Source organism: Cibotium barometz, chromosome 30, assembly GCF_041138505.1.
Source record: "Cibotium barometz isolate CiBa-2024 chromosome 30, ASM4113850v1, whole genome shotgun sequence".
Classification (NCBI taxonomy): domain Eukaryota; kingdom Viridiplantae; phylum Streptophyta; class Polypodiopsida; order Cyatheales; family Cibotiaceae; genus Cibotium; species Cibotium barometz.
Genome location: NC_141075.1, coordinates 28,901,679 through 28,923,373, shown reverse-complemented (window position 1 = coordinate 28,923,373; position 21,695 = coordinate 28,901,679). Strand labels below are relative to the sequence as shown.

At 41.0% G+C, this 21,695-nt stretch overlaps 1 protein-coding gene across 1 annotated transcript in view; it reads right to left on the bottom strand.

Moving 5' to 3' along the window:
* Nucleotides 1–14,443: 14,443 nt before the first annotated feature.
* The window catches only part of LOC147621358 (coatomer subunit beta'-1-like), a 63,522-nt gene continuing 56,270 nt past the window's right edge, over nucleotides 14,444–21,695 (bottom strand). The window contains exons 23-24 of the mRNA XM_086824096.1: nucleotides 15,288–15,420; nucleotides 14,444–15,187 (exon numbers count right to left, since the gene is read on the bottom strand). Coding sequence (XP_086680222.1) covers nucleotides 15,044–15,187; nucleotides 15,288–15,420 — 277 coding nt within the window. The 3' untranslated portion in view covers nucleotides 14,444–15,043. The remainder of the gene's footprint in view (nucleotides 15,188–15,287; nucleotides 15,421–21,695) is intronic.

Here is a 21,695-nt window from a genome sequence, read left to right as displayed (position 1 = left end):
AAGCGAATTTATGCATATCACTTTTCCCCACGTTCTGCTTCACTGCAATATGCGCCAAGTTCAGTATTCATCATGTATTGTGTGATTTTTTTGAAGATCATCTCCTTTGATAGCACTTCATTCTCTCTTTAATTCTAAACCCAGGATGCCCTATACAGTAACCTCCCTCACAATTTGTGATCCTCTGGTCGAATTTCCCTCTGGTTCTCTCTTCCTCCCATTTCTGCATAATAATTTTTCTCCTCTGCGTTTCTGGTTTTTTTTTTCCCAATTCTTTCCCGCAAGAGAATCGGGCTTCCTTCGCTTTTGCAGCCCAAAAATCGCATTTTCCCAAATTAAAAATACGTTTGCGCCTCCTTATTATTCGGATATTCCCCTTTTTAAAAAAAATCTATTGTGTTTTCTTCCACGCAAGCCACCACCTTGCATAACCCCATACTTGCTTGCAATGCTAGGTGATGCAAAGTCCACGAGCGGAATCAAAGGAGATCCGGTGTCTTCCCACAGATGCTTCTCGCCCATCTCATTCAGTTTCTTGTTGACAACCACAAACATGAGGTGATCCCCTTCCTTCACTATGTTCTTGAGAGCCCACTCCAAAACATACCTACTCCCAAGCGAGAAGTCCATGGCAACGCCCACCTGCCTTGCTGTCTACTAGTTGCCCTCTGCTCAAGGCTTCAGTTGCCAAGCTAATTAGATCACCCTCTTGTCCACATACCCGGGTACCATCCATAGCCTCGCTCACGCACCCGATCACCAATCCAACTTCATGGCCTTGAATTCCATATGACCACCTATGTCTAGACACCTGGGTCTCACCACAGCATGCTCATCATGTGCACACAAAAGCCGCTTCAAACTAGCCATCTATCATCTGTAGCTATTTCGGATGAAAAGTACCCACCTTGGGTGCTAAAATGATCTCAAACTGTAGCTCCTCTGCAAAAATTTCCTTCTAGGAAGTTGTTCATAGCATGTCTGACCACAACTCTTCAGTTCATCACATACCCATCAGGCACTCCTAGCTCCTGCTAACTGCCCTCCAAAATGGCTCCTTATCAGCCTGTGCACTTCACAAAAACTCACACATTTCTCCACTGTTTGCCTGGCCTTCAAGCATGCATCTGCACAGCAAAAGACTGCCCTTTTCCTCCACTAAAAACATCACACTATCCAAGTGTTAAAACACCTACTACACCCGTTATGTACACAAGCTTTGAGACCTGACTCAGTCTCAGCTCGTCTTATTGAACCTCATTTACAATATGAACATATGTACTTAGGCATCATATAATGACTCAAGTCATGGCACTTAATGCCATGCATCTGGATTTGCATTTAATGGCCTCATATGCATGGTTTCACACCATAGACGTGCCATGGCACGACATCGTGCATATAATGCCCAAGCATTCATCCATTCTCAAGCCAGCTATAAAAATATTAAGATTTCAATTAAATAAAGATTGGTTAAAAAAGAGCCTGCTACAAAATTACAAGCATGTCATCTAATCTAAAATTGTTATAATGTCTTCATTTTTTGCCCCTCTTATGACATTTACTTCATGTTGATCTCCATCTCCTTGTTGACTTGAAAGCTTATCATTGCCTTCACCTCGATCCTGAAACTCTTTCCCCTCACGTGCATCAAAACAGAGGCTATTTTCCCATATACTCAGTTCATCTTCAAGCTCTTCCACATGCCTACTATGTGTTGGTAGGGCTATGCACCTTGCTGCTCTGCTGAAAATTCAAGGTCCCCCATTTGCCATGATTCTGAGACCATGGTTGTCCCCTCATTATGCTTCCCAATCTGTAAAAATATAGAAAGTGGCACAATAACCAGAAAGTGTAAGGGTTAATTCTAGACATGTAGTGGAATCGGATATACCTTTCTTCTCATCAACTTAAAACTTGACTCTTCCACATTGTCAAAGCCCATGATGATAAAGTGTTGACGCAGGTCTGCTAGGCTCCAATGCTTGCTTACTGCCACTCGCTCAATCCATCCATTTTTCATCATCACAGCTACCTCAATAGGCATAATTTCTTCTTCTGAGGCTTGAAGTGGGATCCATGTCCCGTGCTTTTGCATCCATCTTTGGTAGTGCACAAACGCATGTACAAAATAGAGCGTGCCTTCAAGAACCTGAAAGACACTGTAAAATCTACTACATTGCACTTGTACACATCACCTTGATGTGACCCCTCATTAACCTCCCAACCCTCTCCTAGTAATCCTTGAATGAGGTCACACCGTACCTCCTTACAAATATACATTGTTTTTGTTTGGTGCATTGGCATGGAATTGAACATGTGCATAAAAACATGTAAAGGACAAACCCAATTTAGCCCTACTGACCTAGATGCCTTTGAAAACTTGAGTGATGTCTTGATATCACTTACCATCTTAAACTTTAAGCATAAGATGGTCCAAGCATCAGGTTTGGGCCATTCGGGATTGTTAAGAGAGGGTTGGGGATCTCTTCTAGCTTGCCAAATAAACTTAGTTTTTTATCTACAAAATATGAGTGAGAAAAGAAAAAGATATTGTTCTGCACAAGAGCACTTGGGCTTTGAGATACAAACATTGCCTCTCCAATGGATGCATGCATAGCATAGAAAACTCCAGTGAGGCTTTGGAGTGGTTGTTCCTCAACATAATTAGAGGGGATGAGGAAAGTATCGATAGAGATCTCATTCCAAATTGAGCTATGTAGACAGAGATTTCTGTTGTAATACTTTGTGTGGTTGTTGCAGGTAAAAATGACTAATAGCTTATCACAAATTGTTAACGAGAGGCTAGACAGGAACAATTTCAAGGCATGGAGATTAAAAATGATAAATTTCCTTATGGAAAAAGGCTATTGGGAGTTCATTGTAGGTGAACAGAAGGAGGCCCTAGAGCTTCCAAAGAATGCAACTCTAGCACAGGTGACGGTTGTCAAGGGATGGAATGAGAAAGCTAGCAAAGTCATGTATTGGCTTTCAATTAGTGTTTTAGACTCCATGATTAGCCATATATAGGATGCAGATATGCCTAAGGAGGCGTGGAATACCTTGGTGCGAATATCTGCAGAGAGACATAAGAAAATGGAGAATCATAAGAAAATTTGAAACAAAAAATCCAATATTAGCATTTTGTTAAAGCTGTGTTTATGTTACACTGACAATTTGAAGGAAACCTTGGTCGTTGGCCTTGAATGTACAGGTCTCCAAGGGTATGTACACATGTTGCACTATGGTAACCAGTCCTTCCTTTAGTATGCTTGAAGCCTTGTAGTCGCCCCTTCCAATGATGTAGCATATTCCCCAGTTGACACACTCGATGTGGTCCCTTAGATCTTGGCTGCATGTAGACCCAAGCCCCAACCCTGAATCTTGTTGGAGCCCAAACTCCATTCTCATCTCTTGTGGCATGCAGCACAAGCTCTTCCACCTTCTCCCTACATCTTCTCACGTTACTAGAAGAGGCCATGGTGGTAAGAAAAGAGAAGAAGGGAAAAGAAAAGCTTGTTTTACAACAACAGAGGAGTGGAGAGGAGAGAAAGTTCAGGGTTTTCAGTGCAGCAATGGAAAGCTTAAAAGAGGGTTAGAGTTTGAGAATAGGCTTCCTGAACCTAGAGTAGACTAAAGAGAGATAGAGTTTCTGCAGCAATGGAGAGGGAGGGAGCTTGAGAGAGAGAGAGAGGGAGATTGAGAGGGAGGGAGCTTGAGAAGGAGGGAGAGCTTGAGAGGGATGGAGTTTCTACAGCAATGGAGAGCTTAGAAAAGGAAGAAAGAGGGAGAGGGAGCTTGAGACTGAGGGAGCTTGACAAGGAGGGAGATCTTGAGAGGTATGGAGTTTCTGCAGCAATGGTGGAGAGCTTAGAAGAGGAAGAAAGAGGTTCAAAATGAGCTTTCCAAACCTAGAGTATGTTTGGGGGGAAGTTTGAGAGGGAAAACACACTTTTGGGAAAAAATTAAAAATTTTTAATTTTTAGGGTCTTTAATCTGCGCGATTCTAGGTGGGGGGACCTCTAAGTTTGGGCCCGAGGTAGGGGACAAGAGTAGTAATTAGGCCCCATTAGCAAACCAAATCCTAGGCCCCCTAGGGTCAAAGAAGTCAAAAATGTGCACCCAACCCTCTTCCTATTGGTCCATTCCTAATCAAAAGTTAATCCAAGAGGCCCTCTTTGGGTCCCAGAATTCCTAATGGCGCGGGGCAGGGTCCACACACTCAGGGCCTCGCCCTTGGAGTCCGAAGGAGGATGAGAGGCTAGCCCGGGCGGCCCCTCCGAGACCGGGCCCGGAAGACTCCCCTCGCCCGGAAGGCACGGGCGATTCCGCCAATTGGGAAAAATCTTCTAACGAGTCAAGTCTTAACTAGATAAACTGATCTGACCAAACCTAAAGTCACTTGGTCAGATCAAGAAGAGACTTGCACTTGGTCCATGGAATCACTGCTTTTTTCCTCATTTACGAGGCACAGCCAATGATCCCCTCCCACAGAACAAGGTCTTCTCAGGATTTAAAACTAAATAACGTAACTAATTGTATCTAGTTGTTTCTCAGGAATCCTCCGATCCAGCCTATCCGGCCCATGGGTTAGCCAACCACCCGACCACTGAATTGGTAGGATTCCTTTATAAAGATTTGGTTGGGTTTTTGCCCAGGTACTGAGGAAAAGAGTTCCCAGGTCCCCTAGCCGGCGATTCATGCAAAAATCAAGGTAGCCATACCACGTACACACCCAATATGAAATTGCCATTTATAAATAGATTCGACTTGCTTTAAAAACAATCCTTCAATAGAAATCATAACATTTCTGATCATCATTTTTCAAAATTCTGAGTCCATTGTATTACAAAAATGTATCCTTTGAACTCTCCGTTGAAGACCAGCTGGCCAACCAACAAGATCCAGTATCAAAATTTGGTTCTCAAAAATCTTTCCTTTTTGTCCATCTGAAATCTTCCTCAACGTACGCATGGGTGTGCCGCGATCCCGTGCATCACCTAGTCAGAACCCTCTAGGATCCTCCTTAGGTGTCCTAGCACTTCACTCAGGGACCGCTTCGTCGGTCCTCGCCTATCGTACTGGAAGCGCACCATTTTAACCGTACCGAGGCTGGTCAAGACCTCGACAGGCTTTGTCGCGAGCGACGAGCAACGTCCCTTGACGACTCCACGCCGGCTGTTCCAACGAACCTCCTCTTATAAAAACATAAGCCAAATGCTTCCTCCAGCATGCTGGTGTAAAACAGTTTGAATGAAAAAACGGAGGTTCCAATGCAAGTAAAATTCCAGTTTGAGATCGGTTTCGACAACCCTTTTTCCATAATTCCTTGTTTCATAATGAGGATCCTTGATCTCTCATGAGGGTAATCTACCCATCATTTTGTCCATTTGTCCAACTAGATTCTTGGTGAATTTGGTCAAGGAAAAACTAGATTAGTTTTGGTAGTCTATTCTTTGGATTTAGCAAGTGGAATTGGTCACGAAGTTTTTGTCTGATTCAGATCGAGAGAAGGACAATTAGGTTTACTATCCGTCCCTCACGTAGTCTAACCAAATTCATTCGGTTTAGTTCTACAAGGATTCCCTTCAGATAAACATCTAGTTTTAGGTAAATATCAATTTAGTGATTTTACCAATTAAAATATCCAAAGATATTCCTTCTATCACATAATTTCTCAACCTTAATTCATTAGGTAGAATTATGGTGGAAATTCACCTTTTAACTAAAATATCAATACCTATTTTTTAATAAACTTGAAATCCTTCTTTTTCTCATTTCAATGAGTGCAATCCAATTATCATGGGAATTCCTCTTTTACCATAAATTAAATCTATTTAAAATTCTTCTTAAAAATTACATTAAAAATATCCATTAATTCCATTAAGCTAAAAATTCACTTTTCTCATTTAAACATTTGAATTCCAATATGGTGGGAATTCCTCTTTCATCATTTAATCTTATTTATACAAAAAGATAAATTTAACTAAATTTTCTCTTAAATTTTAAATAAAAATCTTCATTAATTCCTTTACACTAGGAATTACATTTTCCTCATTTAAATATTTGGATTCCAATATAGTGGGAATTCCTCTTTCATCATTTAAAATTTATCTATGTAAAAAGATAAATTTAACTAAATTTTCTCTTAAAAATTTAAATAAAAATCTTCATTAATTCCTTTACACTAGGAATTACACTTTCCTCATTTAAATATTTGGATTCCAATATAGTGGGAATTCCTCTTTCATCATTTAAAATTTATCTATGCAAAAAGATAAATTTAACTAAATTTTCTCTTAAAATTTTAAATAAAAATCTTCATTAATTCCTTTACACTAGGAATTACACTTTCCTCGTTTAAATATTTGGATTCCAATATAGTGGGAATTCCTCTTTCATCATTTAAAATTTATCTATGCAAAAAAATAAATTTAACTAAAATCCTTCTTTAATTTTTAAATAAAATATGCATTATTTTAGCATCACAATTTTTCTCTTACTTCATTGGAGTACATGGATTTCCATTGTCATGGGGATTACTCTTTTAACATAAAATAGATTACTAGAAATTTCTCTTTTTCGTAATCAAATATTTATGCATAAACATAAAAATCAATTTTCCATGATTATAATGAGAATCATTCAATTAATCTAGGATGATTAATCCTAGAATATGGTAGGAAGTCCTCTTTTCATATTATGAATGAAAATGATTTGTGTTAATTTTACAAAAATTTTGCCATAGCTCCGCTGTTATTACTCGTAATTCTCAATAAATTTGAAAGAATAAAGTTTAGTATTATTCATGTGATTAGAATAACCACTAATTGGATCATTATCCAATTATGGATTGATTCTTAATTTTACCATAAATTCAATAGCATAAAAGTATTAAAAAGCCATTATTTTAGCCTCCAATTAGACAAGCATAGAAATTACTTTTAGATTAGAGAAATTCTTCATGAGAAGCTTCATTCGAATTGAGAATAGGTCATAGGAATGACCATTATTTGGGGGAGAGAGACAAATGCTTAAAACCATTTTATAAATTAAGCATAAATAAAAACTTATGTGTTTCTTCATTACAATACATTAAAGAACTTCAATAGTATTCAAAAGCCATTCAAATTAATGCTTCTCAAGCTTGAGAGGGGTTGAGAAGAGAACATTTGGAGATTTAAGAAAAAGAAGACAATAATCCACACTTTACCTCCTAAATTACTTGATTCTTTGATCACAGTAGAGGCCCCCAACCAATCAATTGGTTTGGTATGTTGTTGGAGTCTCTAAGGAAGATTGAAGAGAGAGAGAAGCTCCAATCTCTTCAATTTGTAGAGGATTTTTAGAGAATAATAGAAAATAAGCTTAACTTAGAGTAATACCGGCATAGTTTAGTTCACAGATGAGAATACAAAGGAATGAGGGTCTATTCATAGGTGAGGGATGCCACTAACTGAGTCCAACTGAGTTCTAGAATTTTCTAGCTTCCTGAATTTGGACAAGTTTTGGAGCAGTTTGGGTCTCTTTTTTATTTGGTTTGATTTAGGAGAGAGGAGAGATAAAAATATCCTTTTTTTAGTAATTTTTTATTTAAAAAAAATCAGAGTTGCTTTTTGGTCTCCGAAATCCATATTTTTAATCCAAAACTACCATTTTTAAGCCCAATAGTGCCCTAACATCTCTCGTGATCAATACGCATGTCACACTTAATATGTAAGAGCCACTTTGCACATAACAACTAAATGATATATCATTGCACAAGATAATATGCTAAAGAGTCAAGCACTGCACAATACACCATCACTAGGGCCCCGAATGGACCGGTCCCTCTCAATACTAGAGTATATCATCGGAGTATTTAAATTTGAACAAAGCTCCAAGGCAGCCAGATAATCCTATGCAATGTAAATATGAAGACAAGTTACCCAAATAGAAGTATGTTGGAGTAGTTTGTTGATGTCGGACTCGTTGAATGAGTCTGAATAGCATGGCCACTAGTCTCATTCACTTGGGGGAAAGTGACTACAAAACTATCATTTCGAGACCATGCACAAACAAGCACTCTTGTACTAGAGTCTGGCTCACAGCCTCAGAGACCGTGGTTCAAGCCTCCCTAGTATGAGTACACAAACAGGTGTACAGGTACACAGTGTCAATAGTAGGTACTCAAACAGATACACTTGGTGCCGGTTCACAGCATGTACATCTGGTAGTGTAGCTGTCAAATGATAGTCAGCATGTACTTGCATGTACACTAGGGTTTTCAACTTGTTCTTATAGGTACAGTTAGGGTTTTATCTTGTACTTACAAATACAATTAGGGTTTCAACTTGTACTTGTTATAGGTATAGTTATGGTTTTAGCTTATACTTGTAAGTATAATTAGGGTTTTAGCTTGTACTTACAAGTATAGTTAGAATTTTAGCTTGTACTTACAAGTACATTTAGAATTTTAACTTGTACTTGCATGTACAGTTAGGGTTTTAGCTTGTACTAGCAGGTACAATTAGGGTTTTAGTTGGTACTTGCAGGGATAATCAAGCACAGTTAGGTAAAGTGCCCACAAGAGTAGGTACTACATGTGCCCACAACAAGTGCACAGCAAGTACAGTTGATACTACAAGTACAACTGGTACTGTAGGTACTATAGGTACAGAAGGTAAAGTATGTGATGCAGGTATAGTAGGTGTCCACAAGAGGTACATAGCAAGTACAAAAGGTGCCCACAATAGGTACAAAAAGTGTCCACATTAGGTACATAGCAAGTACAAAAGGTACCCACAGTACGTACACACAGCAAGTACATACAAAAGGTGCCCACATTAGGTACATAGCAGGTACAAAAGGTACCCAGAATAAGTACAGAGCAGGTACAGAAGGTATACTAGGTACAAAGGGTACCCACAGTAGGTACATAGTAGGCAAGTGCAGCAATTTCAGTCGGTACAATAGCTATCCAACAAGGAGCAGTCGACCAGCAAAAAAGCGAAGAGAGGAAGGGAGAGATGGGCACCAACTTGCAAGAGAAGGAACATGAGAAAAAGGTGGAGGAGAATGGGGGAGAGGAGGTGGAGAGTCCAAGGTGGCACAGTCCACTGGTGGGCACCTCCTTTAAGTGTCCACACATTGGGCCTCAGCCATTGGGTCAATGGCCGATGCCCAACTTTAATAAGTGTGAACTGCTAAGGTTATAAAACCTTTACAATAATAAATAACGGCGGTTAAATGAATACTTACCACCTGTTCACATTCCACAAACCATGTCAAAATACAAGGCATTCACCGGCTCACGGCGGGTGGGCATCCCCTACCTATGAACTAGACACGTCATAATAGGCATTCACACAAACACAAGTCATGCGAAATCATTTTCAAGCAAGCAGAGATGCGTGCACATGAATTATGCAATAGATATATCTCTCATTCCTCGAACCTGTTAGATAGCAGGTCTTCTCGAGTACAAAACTAGCTCAATGGTGGGAAGCTTAAATTGGGATCCCTTTCCAGGTCCTGACCACACAATGGGTGACATGAGGCTTGGCCTCTCGTAGGTGATGCAAGTTCTGGCCTCAATACGGGCGACACGAAGCTCCTTGGGCTTCCGTACCTTGGCATGAAATAGGGAAAGACCACTTGGACAGCCAAATGGTGACACTCTTTCTACCATGATTACCATATACCATCTTAACTCTCATATTAGAATGTTATCCCTATTTACAAGCCTACAATATATGCTACATAACATAGAATCCACAAATTCTCCCCTCACACTAAGGTTCTCCCTTCCTCTTGATTAATTATCATCACCATACATCAAAAATCACCCACAACCATGGCAACTTACCAAATCAGTCCATCATTATTGCAACTTGTGCAATGCTTCAACCCCAACGAAATAAAAACAGCAAGCCACACATGGCCTTATGGCTTCTATCAATTTCTATAATAGTGGTAAAGTGGCATAATATGTGCAAATGCATACATCTATTATGTATATGGATTGCATTTCAGTATAAAACTACGATTCAACAATGTGAATCTTTATAATTCGAAATTATATTAAAAAATAAGCTGTTAAACCTATAGGCCTTTGTCATAACTCACCAACACATGAAGCTTTTATCTCGATGTTTATGGAGCTGAAGCATGATTTTTTTGGCTACATGCATCATGTAAGAGGTACTATAGGTGTATGTATGTATGTACACACACACACACATACATGCATACATACATACATACATACATATATATATATATATATATATATATATATATATATATATATATATATACAAAAATCTCTCTCTCTCTCTCTCTCTCTCTCTCTCTCTCTCTCTACACACACACACACACACACACACAAAGAGATTTTTTGTATCAAAGGAGTAGACAAAGGGGTTGTTAGGTTGGTGTGTGTGTGTTGGGGGGGGATGTGTATATCTAGTGCTAAATTAAATGGAGCTAAAACTATGGTTTTGTTATCTTTACTGTCATTGATGGCTTTTTATGTGTCCATCCTCTTGTGCCCAATAGATGCGTCCACCCCAACCCTAGAAACTGAAATAAATCGTCGGGTATGTGTAGAACCTTAGGAATAAGGGATTGTTGCATGGCCACCTAGTACAAGTGAGTTTGTTGTTATCACAGCACAGCTGATGTTGTTAGGTGAAGGGAGAACTACTGCATGTGTAGAGAAGTCGGGGGTAGTTGACAACAACAAGAGAATAGATGCATGGAAGTTGGTGATAGGGGCAAGAGAATGCATAGTTATACGGGGAAGCATAGTTGTGAAGAAGTTATAGGGGCAGGAGAATGCATAGTTATACGGGGAAGCATAGTTGTGAAGAAGTTGAGAGAGAGACAAGGGGTTATTGTGAGGAAGCTCTGTGTAGCTTGCTGTTGAATCAATTGTTTGTTTTGGGAAGAAGGTGACGCGGAATTTGCTTGAGGAAGTTTGGGTATGCCCAGAGCAAAGAGTGCTAAGGTGATAGAGGGTTTTGTAGGAGGCTGTGGTGCCCTAGGACCTCCACAGGACTAAATGACACATCATGAATCAAGAGGGATCTAAGGCTGAAAAGAGGTGTCCCGATCTAGACCGTCAGATTTCCGTTGGGCAAGTGAACTAGGCGTGAACTCAAGGTGAACTAGGGGTGAACTCGGGAGGGGGTGAACTTAGGGTATACCATGGGGATTTTTGGGATTTAGAAACATTTCGAGAATTTGAGCTCAATGCAAAAGAGGATTTGAACTCGGAACCGTCTGCTCAAGTTTTCATCATCTAACCACTATGCTATACTTTCTAGCAGGTTGTGGAGAGCATTTTTAAATTTAAATCTTGGTATTTTTGTTCCCTAGTTCACTTTCTTCTCGAAAAATGTCTCCCTAATTCACCTACTAGTTCACCCCGAGTTTACCCGCATTCCTAGTTTACCCCCAAGTTTACCCGCAATTCACCAATACTTCACTTGGGAATCCAACGATGATCAGATCCCGATCGCAACGCCTCTTTCCAACGATAGATCCCTTCTAACTCATGATGTGTCACGAGGCTAGGACCTCTGGGAATAGCAAGTCTATTAGAACTTGGACCAATCCAAAGCTCTACTCAACAATTTTCTATTGTGCTTGAAGGTGAAGATCATCAGTGTAGCTATAGTGTTTAATGATACTGATTCTTGTGGAATTGGAAGAAAAAGGCTTGAAGAGCTTTACTAGGATCATCTTGTGGTGGATCCCTTTGTTTCCTTCGTGCTTTTTTTTTACTGTTTGTACCCCATGTCTCAAGGTTGTTTGAGACAAGCTCAATTATCATCTATATGCAGAAAGTTCCTTATGGTTTTGATTGATGAATTGTTTATGCTCTGGTATGAGTCGTTTGGTTTGAGACTGCTAAAAGAACTCATGTGAGAGTAAAGATCTAAAAATTGTTAAGTCGGGTCTGAGTTAGAAAGCTCTAATTGTGAGTCAACAATATCTGGCTGAGTCAGTTGAAGTCCACTGTATATCAAGGTTAGTCAGCTGATGTTATTGAAGAGTAAATTTTATCTTGTTTGACACATGTGGAGTCTGGTCTGACATCTGACCATAGTCAGAAGTCAGTCCTACAATCTGATAGGTTGTGAGCTGGATGGTGTTGTGTGTCAGGTGAGGGAGTCAGTTTGATGGTATACAAGCGTAGAAATGACCTCTTTGGGTTGAAGGGGAAAGTTTTGGGTTTTGGTCTAACCATCATATTTTCAGTCAGTCAGCAACAGTCAAATTTGCAGAAAAGAAGGGGAAGGAGTTCCAGAGTCAACAGACTGCCAGCTACTATCAGCCTTAAGTTTGTGGAGTTGAGTCTTGGTGAGATTTGAGCTTTTAAAGGGATTGGCGGTGTCAACAGACACTGAGGTGTTAAAATCTAACTCGGGACTTAGTCAACTGAGATAGCTAAGTCGGATCTCAGTTAGCAAGAAGTCAATAAGGGCGAGCTGATAGGTTCAGTGAAGTTCTGAAGCAAGTATTTGAAGTTGCTAATAGTGGACTTTATTGGGAGCTTGGTGGACATATATCTAACTGGGGTCAGTAGCAGCTATCCGATTCAGTTTATAGTCCTCAGAAGTTGATCAGCTCAGAGTCAACTCTAGGGATGTCTTTGGTCAGCGAGTGGTCAAAAAAGATCAGCTGAAGACTAGGGCATGAAGATCAGAGCTAATGGAGGTCAGAACGGACCTAGTAGGACAATTGGATGAGTCAGCTGAAATGATTTGAGGGGTTTTAAGAGCTTTTCTGTGTCAACCAAAGAACTGAGGATATCAGTTAAATGGATTTGTGTTGTGCTGGTGTTGTGGTGTTAGTTTATAGATCCCTCCCTACAGTGGTGTGTTCGAACAAGCTATAGAGGCAAGTCTCCCCCCAACACATCGTCGTGTTCTTACACATTACCTTAACTATCAAAAACCAATTAACATTTAAAATCCATACTACCCCCAATGGCTTGTATTTATTAATAAAATGGGAATGCACAAATGATCCATGACACAAATAACAACACATCAAAATCAATTACACAATTATCAATGTACATATCACAAAGAAACTACAAACAATACCACAAATCTAGTTATTTCTAAAACAAATTTTTTCATTAAAGATCCCATATTTTTTACCTCAAAAGCTTCTCATTCCCTATAGAACAATAATGTAATCAAACATTATTGACAATACATAAGGTGCGCATCACAAAGATGACTTTTTAATTGCACAATGTTTTAGATACATAACTTTAATTAAAAGTGTGGCTTTAAAAGGGGGGAAAAGAGTTTAAATGGTGCCTTTGATACAATACATATGTATTAAAAGGTATCTATTTTTTGCTTGTATGGGATCATGATGTATTTAAATATGTTTTTTCTTTTAATTTCTTACATGAAATTGTCGGTTCTAATTCTACTCGCATAAATAACAAGATTTGCGCTAGGTTTCCAAACTAGATTTTATTTTGCTTGCATTTTACCACACTTCTCTCAAGAGTTAGTTATTCATGAAGTTAGAGATTGATGGAAGATCCTACACACCCTATCGGCTTAGCAATTACGGTTTGAAATCAATCGGAAAATACCCTATCAGCTTAGCAATTACAGATTTGAAATCAATTGTTAATATCTCAATTATTAATTCCATTAATTTTTGAACAGTCGATGATAATTAGCCACTAATTAGATTTCCCCACATGATAAACCTTGCGATCACTGTTATTAGAAAACAAATTGATGACTAGCAATATTGGGACCAGCTACTGCATGATATTCATCTCAATTCCACCAATATTTAAATCGGCATTGAATTAAATTTTATTTACTTAGTTAACTCTGCCTCTTGACATTGCTTGCATAGTATCACATTAGTTAACTCTGCCTCTTGACATTGCATGCATAGTCCATCAATTTGAGCTAGAATTTAACGATGGATGCATGTAATTGCTTGGGGGAAGGGCTCGGTGGTGGTGGTGGTGGTGGGGGGTGTGTGTCTGTGTTAGAGAGAGAGAGAGAGAGAGAGAGAGAGAAAAGAACACAAGAGTCTATAGGATCAACAATATAGCTACACATTGGCATTAACTGAAAACCAAAAAATGACCGTACAGTACAAAGCCACAAGAAAAAATGAGGCTTACTATATAAAATTAAGGAAACTGGCTTGAAAAATGAGAGGATTTTTACCAAGACCGACCTTTCTGTATAAGTACTTTCACATTTATACCATGAGACCCTAGCTGTAGGAAGTTGGAAAATGTTGTGAAATTTGATAGGGACCGTTAAATGTTTGGGAAATTGAGTTGAGACCGTTGCTTTTCTTCTTTGTCATGTATATCCTTCTAAGGCAATCTATGCCATTGGGATATGGATGCTGATGTGTTGCTTTTTGCCTTGTGGTTTTATGGGATATGGTAGGGCATCCAATGCTGAAGCCTTGTTCTATTGAATGTGAATTAGCAAAAATAAAAGCATAATAGTGAGACTATTGCATGCACCACCACATAAACCACTTATCACTTGTCACATGCACAAGGAGACGGTTGATTTGCCTTCTGACGAGTTCTAGTCTTCCAACAAAAAGTTGGCAAAGATAACCACTCACAAAAAACCAAGAAGGTAGGTCAAACAAATAACGCTATCAAGAAATTACAGCCTCCACACCGGACGGTGAATTATATTGTGGGCGTACTCATCAAGACAGGTTTCACCCACCTCAAAATGATAGCCCTCTTTACTTCTCATGGGAATTGATCATATGAGTATGATCAGAGAGGAACCTCCACCTTTACGATTCTTTTCATACAGGAAATCCTCAACTTGAATGCTCGTCTCCCTGAGAAGATTTCCAACTTCCTCATTAGAAAGATATGCACAAGAAAAGACCTGGTCTCAGACTCTCCAAAATATTGAAGAAGTGCCGAGCTCATCTCAGAGGCCTCATCCAAATTCTTCATGTTGCACCATGGGGGCATCTCATGGGCATCATAGTGGGCAGATAACTTCATAAAAACCAAGCTTCGGGATCACTCGTCATTCTCTACAGTCCATTCCTTGGCTTCATCATCGCCATTGGCAAGCACCTCGCCGTCTGCAGTGTCATCACATTCGTAGCCATTGACCAACACTCCTCCGTCCTCTTGAACAAAGTCTTCAGTCGCATCCTCAGCCTTAACAGCAACACAAAAATATACATCAGAACACCGGAGTGGTGACATTTGGAAGCAGAAGTTATTGAAAAGTGCAATGAACCTAGAAAAGTATTCCAACCTCATGAAAGGAGTCCCCATTCTCAGCAGGTGTCTCCGTGCCATTCAGATGCAATGCCTTCAACTCCTCAATTATATCCACTTTCGTGCTTCCCAAATGGTTTACATAATCACTTGCCGGCATAAGATTCTCTCTGAAAAACATGTATCGAACAGTAAGTAGTGGCAGGATCCTTTCAGCCTGGAGAGCCCAACCACCCCCTTTCTTCACTACACGGTGAGGATGGGGCGCAGGATCCAGATGCATGAGATCGAGGGTACCCTGGCAGTGACAGCACACTGGGCCCCCAGAGCTTCTCTCCCCGTCCCTTCCTCCCAGACTTTTGGAAGCGCCCATGGGACAGCTATATGCCATGGAAGATCTCACTCTTCCTCTGGCAGTAGCCCACCGCAGCCTCGCAATCAACACTTGGTTGGTCATCAGAGGACAGCCAGCAGTGTGTGTTGCAGCCATCCCACAGAGTCACAGAGACACAGTCTTTAGGACTGTCCCAAAAAACGACAGGTTTGGCAGAGGACCCTTCACCTCTACACGATGGTACAGTCCACGCTGCTGAGACCGCCCCGCTCTTTCCTCTGAGGAGGCAGCAGGAGGACAGGCACTCCGAGTCTCTTACCGCATGATTGTTACTGTACCCACTCCCGACAGATCGTCAGAGCCCTGATCTCTTGGGTACTAGTCAGAGATGGGAGACCATCAGCAGCATAGCTGCATGGTATATATGGTGGGCCCGTTGATGGCACGGAAGCGGTAAAGCTGTCTACGCCCTTATAGGGTGCCACACTTCCACACACGCATACAAACACACCAGAACACCAGACCAAAGAGCATAAACAAGACTTATATTTCAGATCTGGCTGTTACAACTCGTATCCAAATGAACAAAGAAATAAAAGAACTCTCTGGCATCACCAAACACCAAACACAGCTAATCAAAAGAATTTACAACTCTGGCTTGAGTCCCCAGAAGAGGTGGAAATCCACAAAAAACCACACACACCCTCTCTCTCTCTGGCTTTCTGTTAGCTCTACACAGCTATACTAAACAAGCGTCCTTTGATTCCAGACGCTGCAGAAGCAATTCAATCATCACTCTCTACTTCACTGCTACACTGCTCCCATATTCTTTCACTGCTTGAATTCCTAGCTGTCCTGTAGTTGCTGCCAGTCCAATCCCTTCTCTCAGTGTACCACCACTTTGAAATGGTGGTCCCAACACCACAAGGTACCGATTGTCTCCGTCACCACCAACCTTTGCCAAAACAAAAGCAAGACAACTTTCCCTCTAGCATCTGCACAAATATCTGCTTGCTCGGCTCTACTAAGTTCCTTGCTTGCTTCAGCCTCTGCTGGCGTCAGAACCAGGTGAAACAATTCCATTGTTTTGACCTCAACAGCACCACACGGCCACTCACTATCGTCCCAGCCACCGCTATCAGTAATGTAAATGTATTCAGCCTCATCATCGCCAGCAGCTGCAGCAGTGAACACCTGTTTTCGCGAGTGGTTTCTTCTAACCGGCCCACACTCCACGCTCAAACTCTCCCTCTTCTACCTTCGCACCCCCACGCCAGGCATCATAGGCGGTCTCCTTTTCTCTCTCTCACTCTCTAGAGGCGGCTCTCTCCTAAGTTGCCAGCCACCCCGTTTCTTAGTCGTCAACTGCTGCGCCTACCACCTACTCTCTCCGCAGCGCCACAGCAAATACAAACAGAAAAAACGTCAGCACTTCCCTTGTTTTTTTCTTGCAGCTGCGCCCAGCGTTTTACTCTCTCTTGCAGCTACATTAGAGAGCTCTTCGAACAACGCCGCCTCCCCTCCTTTTCGTTTGCAGCTGCGTTGACTTGCCGGCTCTGCTCACCTCCGCGCCTATAGCTGCAGCTACGCCTGCTTCAGATCCACACGGCGCCCATACCAGCAGCCAAGCTCCTCTCTAAGCATCTGTGGCTGCAGCCAGCCACCCAAACACAAAGGGCTCCACACCTCTGCGTTCCACGAGATCCCCCTCTCGCTGCTATCCTCTCTCGCCTTTCAGCTGTACTCTTCTGCTCCTCACCCAGCGACCCCTTCGCTCGTCTTCCCTTTCGCCAGCCTTCTGGAGAATCCTCTCGAAGATGCGCTGGCAGCCACTATATTATCCCTTTTCATACCAATGCCCATAGCTGCATTGGGCCATCAATCATCAAAAAAACTCCACGCCTTCCACACTCCTCTTTCTCAAGGTAACACCGGCCCTCTCAGTGTTCAATGCCCACGCCTCCATACACATTCCAAATGCAGCATACGAGTGCCCACTTACTTTTAAGGACGCGCACACAATCAAAGCCATCAAGCAGCTGATATCATCCTCAGTGGACCTCTCTCCAGACAGGCCTGTATATGCTCACATCAATGCATTTACTCTGTACACCTGACAATGCTTTCAAAAGTAAAACTTCACACACGGCCTGTACATGTATGTACACATTTCAACTCCTATTTTTGTCCACACATATTTAGCAACCCCCTACTTCTGCTGAGACATTCATGTCCAGCAGCTGTACAAACAGGGATGAAATATTCAGATTTTCCTCTGTACCTTCTACATCTTCCTGACATGCATCATAAGCTTCCTGATCTTCTTCTTTCACGGCTAACATCAATCGAGCAAAATATTTCTTCAGTCGTAAACCATTCACTCTCCTTTTATGCTTCTTTCCATCTAAATCAGCAAGCTGATAACTCCCATTATCAAATTTTCTCTCAACTTTATACGGACCCTCCCACTTTGTCTGGAATGCAGTATGAAAAGTGCTATCCAGCTTGCTATTATACCTGAGAACCAGATCACCCTCTTCAATTTCTTTCTGCTCCACCTTCTCATTCTCTCTTTCTTGTCTTTTCAATTGCATAGCTGCATAGTGATCAAATGCTAGCTCTCTGTCCAGCTGAACTATTTGCAAAGCCAGTAATCTTTCTCTGTAACAGTCAATAGGCTCATGCCCTTCTTCAATCAAAAACTTCAAAGCTGGAATTTCCACATCAATAGGCATGAGTGCTTCTTTCCCATAAACTAAATGAAAGGGTGAGAATTGTGTACCAGATTTTACAGCAACCCTGTATGCCCATAATACACGATTCATCTCTATATCCCAATTCTTGATATGGCCTTCTGTCATTTTGGTTATCATCAGCTTAAATTCACCATTGAACCTTTCATTCAAGCCATTGCATTGAGGGTGATAAGGAGTGGAGTATTTGTGGTTGATATTCAATCTTCTGCATAAATGGTCAACTACCTCTCCTCTAAATTCAGGTCCATTATCTCATAGTATCTCCAGAGGAATTCCAAACCTGCAGCATATATGTTCATACACAAAATCAGCCACCTCTTTACTATCCACTCTCTTCACTGCCTTCACTTCTGCCCATTTTGATAGGTAATCCACCGCAGTAAGCACATAACACTTTCCTCTGGCTGTCCTGGGAAATGGTCCAACTGCATCCACTCCCCATCTTTCAAAAATGTCATATACCAGCATGATATTTCTCGGCTCCATTTTTAAGATCCTCTTCCCCATTCTCTGGCACTCATGGCAAGACCTGCACCAGTGTTGAATATCCTTCTGGATGGAAGGCCATACATAACCCTCCAGTAATATCTTCTGCAAGGTGATCTTAAATGCATAATGACCCCCACATGCTCCCTCATGATTTGAAGATAGAATATAATAAATCTCTTCTCTCCAGGGAATTCTCCTCAATACCTGATCAGCTCCCTGCATATATAATTCATCCCCAATCATGACATAATGCTTACTTTTCCTGATAAAATGATACTTTTGGCCTTTTTTGAGCTCCTCAGGCAAGCGACCTGAAAGTAGATAATCCACCACCCTGGATAGGTATTCTCTCCCTCTGTATAATGGCTCTTCGATTTTTGCAATTACTGGATCCTGATTAATTGCCTCCTGAGCTAACTCATGTGCCATATGATTTTCCTCCCGCCGCACATGTTGAATTCTCCATGCTGTAAATTGATGTAGCAACCTTCTAACATTAGCCAGACATTCTTTTAATCTCGGATTCTTTGCTCGCCAGCTACCCAAGACCTGCTTTACCACTAATAGAGAATCTCCCTTTATGATTAGCTTTTGAATCTTCTGCTTTAAAGCAACCTGTAACCCTTGAAACAATGCTGTGTACTCAGCCTCATTGTTACTTTCAGCTTCCAGATATATTCCATTCTTTAGAATCAGCACGCCTTCTGAATCCTGGATTATATATCCCCCGGTGGCCTGATGTATACTCCTTTTATACGAACCATCAAAGAATAAAACATGAGCTCCAGGAATGATAATCTGTTCCTCTTTTTCTATCTTTGAATCCACTTCCTTCACCAGTATCGGGCCATCTTTGTATGTTAGAAGATCTGCCAGAGTTGCTTTGCAAGTATCTTCAATCAAAAATGAAAAATCATACTCTTGAAGCTCCACTAACCATCGCATCATACCTTTTGAGAGTGAAGTACCATTCACCAGCTGAGGGAGTAAAGTATAATTTGTCAGCACCACAAATGGTTTCATCAGGAGATATGACCTGAATTTCCTGCAAGCATACACCAGACTTGACAAAACCAATTCGGCCTCAGTATATTTCCTCTCTGCTTCTGTCTTCACTCTACTTGCAAAATACACAGGCTTCATATATCTGGATTCATCTCCTCTCTGCATTAAGATTGCTCCAACTACATCCGGACCAAAAGATGGATTCACATAAAAGACCTGAGAGAAATCCGGAGCTTTCACACTGGAAATACCTCCCAATACCTCCTTTACTTTCTCAAACACTTCCTCGCATTCTTCATTCCATTGCAATGGTTCCTTCTTCATAGCCTGCTGAAGAGGATAAAGCAGTTGAGACATTAAAGGAACAAATCTTGCCAGATATTTTACCTTCTGGACAAAAGTCTGCAGCTGCCTGGATGTTGATGGTGCAGATAATAAGACAAGAGCTTTTATCTTCTCTGGATCAGGTTCAATTCCATTCTGAGATATCATATGCCCCAACAGCTTCACCTTTGAATGTCCTAAATGACACTTCTTTGGATTGAGCTGTCCACCTGCATCATCCATTTTAGAAAATACTTGCTCCAATTTATTACCATGCTCTTTTTGAGAACTATATACACATATATCATCCAAAAAAGCTCTCACAAAATGATCCGTAAGAGGTGCAAGTACTCTATCAGTGTTCCTCTGATACCATGAGGGTGCATTTTTCAAACCAAATGGTACTACTCGGTAGCAGAAGCAACCCCACGGTGTAATGATGGTGATTTTAGCCTGATCTTCCTCAGCAATTGAGATCTGAAAATACCCAGAGAAACCATCGCATACACTATACCTCTCATATCCAGCTACCCTGTCCAAAATATCATCAATAAACGGCAGAGGATAATGATTGCTTTTTGTTGCAGCATTCAGAGGCTTGTAATCAATACAGACCCTCCAACCACCTGTATGTTTTGGAGTGAAGACCACTGGATTTGCCCAATCTGAGTGATCTACTGGATAAATTAACCCTGCTTTTAACAACTTACTCAGCTCCTCTCTTAATACAGGCAATAGTTCTCTATTTATCCTCCTCAGTTTCTGAAACACTGGCCTCACTCCCTCTTTCAATACTATGGGCATTGGCTCACATTTGAATCCTCGGATCTCTTCATATGAAGTAATAAACAAATGAGGGAATTTATGTATTACCTTCATATACTCTTCTTTCTCCACTAACTGCAATTTAGGATTCAGCATGCCCTGTAACAGCTCCTCTTTCTCCGCACTGGGTGATGGAGGCTGCATCAGACTGTCCATATCTTCAAGTCTGCTTTCTTCTTCCCTCTTTAACTCCTCTTCAGCTTGCATCATATGCTTGCTTTCTTCCTTCATTATAAATGATACCTGGCTCTCATCATCTGAAGTAGAACTCTCTTCTTCAGTTTCACTATCTGAATACTCATCAGCACTTGTTTCTTCAGGTTCAGTCTTCATTTCCCGCTTACTACTCATGTTAAATTTCCTGGCTTTCCCTCTCCTATTATGTACTGTTATGGTTCCCCTTTTCCAGTTTTGAATGGCACCCACCTGTCTGAGCCAAGGTCTGCCCAAAATCAGTGGATAGGCTCCCAAACCAGCCGGCATAATATGGCAATTTATATTGCAAACCACACCAAAAGCAGTCACTGGCACTTCTGTGCATATACCCAGACACTTTACTTTTGCATGATTTGCCAGACGGAGTCTAAAGTCTGAACTAGCATTCAGCTTCAACCCCAATCTCTCCATACAAGACTGAGTCATCACACTGATTTGTGCACCGCCATCAACATATGCCTCTCCAACACTCACATTTCCACACCAGGCATCAACT